A 4,893-nucleotide genomic window follows, 5' to 3' on the forward strand; every position below is an offset into this window, starting at 1 on the left:
CAGTCTGCTTTAGAGGAATTACTTTCCTGATTTGATATTTACATTTTACTTGCTCTTGTATGTATCGTATAAGCCTTATATGCCAATGAACCTTAATAAAAAATAATTTAAAAAAAGAGAACATTTGTTTCTGGGGTGGCACAGGTAAAATCCAACCCTGTTGCCACAAATAATTGAACCCATCTCTTCTTTGGTGCAGAGGAGAACTAGGCATTCAAGATGACATATTCTTTCCCAGTAGCAGCATTAAAGGCTTGGCACGGTATATATATTAAAAAGCCATGTATATCAGTGGACTGAAGCCGCTTCTTATGAGCAAATTCAGGCCAATTAGAATAACATATGAAGTGCATGAAAAGAGGGTATGAGAGAAACCTATGACTTAAAGCACAATATAACGTATTGTTTCCTCCATAGGTAAATCAGACATAATGGAGCCTAGAAATCAAACAGAAGGGTCATACTTGCTGCTCATGGTGTTCTCCGATTTCTCCTGGATGAAGAGTGTGCTCCCTGTGGTGTTCCTGGCCATCTACCTTGTGACCATTGTAGGAAACCTGCTCCTAATCTTTCTTCAAAGGATTGATCCTCGCCTCCACACCCCAATGTACTTCTTCCTCAGCCACCTGTCCTTCATAGACATCTGCTCCACCACAACCATTGCGCCTAAAATGATTGCCAACTACTTTACTGAGGATAAATCCATCTCATACACGGCATGCGCGATACAGATGTTCGTTGCATTGACATTGGGGGCCACTGAATGCCTTCTCCTTGCTATCATGGCTTATGATCGTCACGTGGCTATCTGTCAGCCTCTGCGTTACAATGTCATAATGAGCAGGAGGACCTGCTTCTTGCTAGCTGCTAGCTGCTGGATCAGCAGCATTGTGAACTCCTTGTTCCACACAGTGTTTACATTTTGGTGGTCATTTTGCAGGTCTAAAGAAATTAAACACTTCTTTTGTGAAATCCAGCCCTTGCTCAGGTTGTCCTGTGCAGACACACGCATGCATGAAATGTGGTTATTTGCTACTGTCACCATAATTGCTGCTTGCTCCTCCCTCCTTACCTTGGTCTCCTACATTCACATCATCGCCACAATACTGAGAATCCATTCCTCTGAGGGGAAGTCCAGGGTGTTCTCCACCTGCTCCTCCCACCTCTTGGTGGTCATCATATTCTATGGGCCCATTATGTCCATTTACCTGCGGCCGATCTCCAGTTACACCTCAGAGAGGGATCGAGTGATTACTATGCTATACACAGTGCTGATCCCAATGTGTAACCCGTTGATATATGCTATGAGGAACAAAGACGTCAAGGGGGCTATGAAAAAAGCAATGGAGCAGACATGTCACAGTCTCAGAAAGTAGATGAAATATGACCTAACATTCGAAATGCGAAGCTGCTTCACAGGAAAGAACTCCAGGTTTAAAAGATGGCTTTCATTTGGGCGCCCATGCAGCTAGTGTATTCACAAGGTAACCATGTTTACACAGAGATAATGAGGTTGGCCAAAGGTGTGTATTTGAAGGAAATTCTTTTCTATACAGATTGAAAAGAGTTATTTCAGACACCAGTAAAAAGTGGCCCACACTTGCAAATGTTTTATTTTTTTATTTTAAATGTTTATTGGTTACACTTAAACAATTAAGTTAATTAACCATTTACATTAAAATACAATCCTTGTCCATTTCAACTCCTCACAGAAGACAGAGTCCAATAAAAACCATGAACAAAAAATATCCTCAGCAGCAAAATTTCGGTTATCAATTTCTCCACCTTGTCACCAGTTCCAATATTCTTTCAACCATCTTAACAAGCGGATAAAACCTCACACATTATCAAATCAATTACTTGTTTCAATTTGCTGGACAATGGGCCGCATTCAGAGTATGGCGGTAAGGGATACCGGTCACCGTTAACGAGACCGGTGCCGGTAATCCCTTACCGCCACATTCCGAGTTCCCTTTGCGCCCTCGTCCTTAACGCCTGCTTTTAGCAGCTTTTAGCAGGCGTTAAGGACGAGGGCGCAAAGGGGCTTTTTAGCCAATAACGGTGACCGTAAAGTACGGTCACCGTTATTTGCAATTTTCCGATTCCCATTGAGTCCTATGGGGGCTCATTTGGGAATGGGGAAGAGCCCTGGGGAATGGGAAATTACCGCCCTGGTCAACTCGGAATAGGGCGGTAATTTCCCATTCCACCAGGGTGGTGCCTGTACGGGTCCGGTGCCGACCAAGGCGCTACTACCGCCATTGGTTAGCGCCGGACTCGGAATGAGGCCCAATGATTTCTATCATCTGTAAAACCGTTAGACATAAGCATACTTGTTCCCCTATCAAGACCCATTGCCACCACTGCACATCTAAGTTGGCAGCCCGATTCATACAGTGATCCTGTAAGTATTTTGTTCGCAGATGGCTGAGGGCTAAACAAGCAGTCACAAGAAGGGATAGGGTTTCAGTTTACCTGTCGAATCACAATATTCTGCAGTGTGATTGAGTTAGTGTTATTTGTTTCCTAGCTAATTTCACTTCTTCAGTGGCCAGTAGATTTAAACACACTCTCATCAGCATGTCCCTGTAATGATACGAGGGAAAGTATGTAAGGTACTGTGGAGGTTTGTTTAAACCTTTCTGTTCTAATTCTAGACAGGGTCTTACCAAGTCTAAGTTCCTTTTCCTAATACTTTTGATCCAGTCACTCTCTTGAAGTCTGGTTTCGATCTTGGTGGTATTTGTGATTAACTCCTCCCTCTCTACCATGTGTTCACATAGGATTGTTTCTATCCTCTCCCACCAGGCTCCAAGTGGCCTATTAGAGAGTTTACCCCTTGCAGCAAAGATTTCAAATAGAGTAACTCTTTCTGCCATCTAGCATTTTCTGTAAAGCGAGATAGACTTCCAAATGGCAAGTGACTCCAGGGATTGAAGCCTAAGCTCATGCCTAACGATTGCAATTGGCAGAGAGTTAGGTAGCCTGAAAGATTTTCGCCAGAATTGGCCTTCTAGTATAGCCCACACCTTCCTTGAGAGACTGAGCATTCCCTCTGAGCCATAGATCAAAACAGGCACTACCTTTTGGCGACAGAAGGCCAACGAGGGAGCAATGGAAAATGTTCAATACAAGCACAGAATTTTCAATTCGTGTGCTGCCTACTGAATGGTTTTGGCGCAGAGTGAGAGGAAGAGGCATGGTTGTCAATGTTTTTGTTAATGACGACACCCAGATACTGTAGGGTCTGTACCACTTCTAGTTTTTTGCCACATGTGTTGTTTTGTCCTGATCTTTTGTGCAGACATCATACTCAGGACTTTTGATTTATTGACGTTGATTTTCATGTCATTATGGGCTAGATAATCTATAAAGCATTTGATGCACCTCTGTAGGCCCACTTGCGTAAAGCCAATGAATATGATGTCGTCAGCATAAATGATCCAGGGAATCTGCACACCATTGAGCTTTGGTGGAAAAGCTCTCACTTCCTTCTGCGATTCACCCAAATTGAGATGTACAGGCTGAACAAAGGCACATCCCTGCTTCAATCCCCGGTGAGTCAGGATTTTCTCAGATAAAAACCCTGTGGAATTGAGTCTGATCTGTACTGATGTATCTGAATACAAGGTCTGAATAGTTTCTAATAGATCCGTAGGGCATTGCAAGTTTCTCAATTTCACCCACAACTTGAATCTATTTATGCAATTGAACACTTGTTGCAGATCCATCAATGCCATGTGGATGCAAGTGCGAGATTTTAACGCTTCTTGTTTGAACATGCCAAGAATGAAAAGATTCAAACAGGTTCCCACCCCTCTTACAAGCCCTGTTTGCCAGGGATCTAATCTTCCTGTCTTTGAGCCTCAGATTTCACAAAAGGATTGAGGCAAAAATCATTCGCGTAGAATCAAGAAGGGCAATCGGCCAATAGTTCATGGGATAAGCTTGCTGGCCCCTCTTGTATATGGGGACAATTATCGCCTCTCGCCAGGTAGATGGAACCTGTTTCATTCTCAAGATCTGGTTAAAAACCAAGGCCACCAGCTGGCTCCATACTTCAGGACTGTGTTTGAGTAACTGGTTTGAGATGCCATCGGCACCTGCGGCTCTAGATTCAGTAAGCCTTCTTATTCTCACTTCCAGATCTTCCCTGTCCATATTAATATCCCACTGTTGCAAAGTCCTCCTGTCATCTTTAAATAGTCGATCACCAGGATCGGCAAACAACTTGGAATAATGGGCAAACCAGCTGGCCTCACTCACCTGACTCAACATGTTATCTATTCTAAAGAAACCGCAGTTGTTTAACAGTTCAGAGAGATCTCTGGTGTTTTTCCTGCAAACTACTCTCAACATGTGTTCTGCATCCAACTGCATTCATTGGCTTCTAGTTGCTATGAGCCAATTTTTGTATTTTTGCCTTCGGCAGCGACATAACTCCGATGTATCAGCAGTTTTGGCGGCCTTTATTTGTCTTATGTCAGCATGCAGTTGTATGTTCACCTCCCTGACTACTGGATCATAAGCATGCTTAGGAGGATTCGCATACACATTGATATTTTTGATCGGATGATTGAATTGTTTTAACATACAGTTATATTCAACATTGTAATGACTAATTTCAACTGACTTCTCACACTTCCCACAAAGTGAAAGTACATCTTTCTTACATACCCTTAGCCTATTTCTGGCCCAGGTCATTTCCAACAGGTTTATTATTTGTCTTAGTTTCAGCCTTTCCTGTTTGTTGACCACTATAGCTATCAAGTCATGATCACTTTCAAGTTGTGGGAAGACTTTCAATTGCGCCACTTACTTTCTAAGAGTGCCTGAAACAAAACAATAATCTAGACAGAATGTTCTTGGCCCTTGCCCTCATGTGCACGCACC

The 4,893-nt window shown here is 43.0% G+C and overlaps 1 protein-coding gene across 1 annotated transcript; it reads left to right on the plus strand.

Annotated features, from left to right (window-relative positions):
• The first annotated feature begins 431 nt into the window (after positions 1-431).
• Positions 432-1,376, plus strand: LOC138526008 (olfactory receptor 8U9-like). The gene has a single exon (XM_069636305.1). It carries the CDS (start codon positions 432-434, stop codon positions 1,374-1,376), a length of 945 nt encoding a protein of 314 aa, XP_069492406.1.
• The last annotated feature ends 3,517 nt before the right edge of the window (positions 1,377-4,893 follow it).

This window comes from Ambystoma mexicanum, chromosome 1p (genome assembly GCF_040938575.1).
Source record: "Ambystoma mexicanum isolate Mex_15411 chromosome 1p, UKY_AmexF1_1, whole genome shotgun sequence".
NCBI lineage: Eukaryota > Metazoa > Chordata > Amphibia > Caudata > Ambystomatidae > Ambystoma > Ambystoma mexicanum.

Coding starts and splice junctions, on each gene's coding strand:
- LOC138526008 (XM_069636305.1), top strand. CDS start 432: ATGGAGCCTAGAAATCAAACAGAAGGGTCATACTTGCTGCTCATGGTG.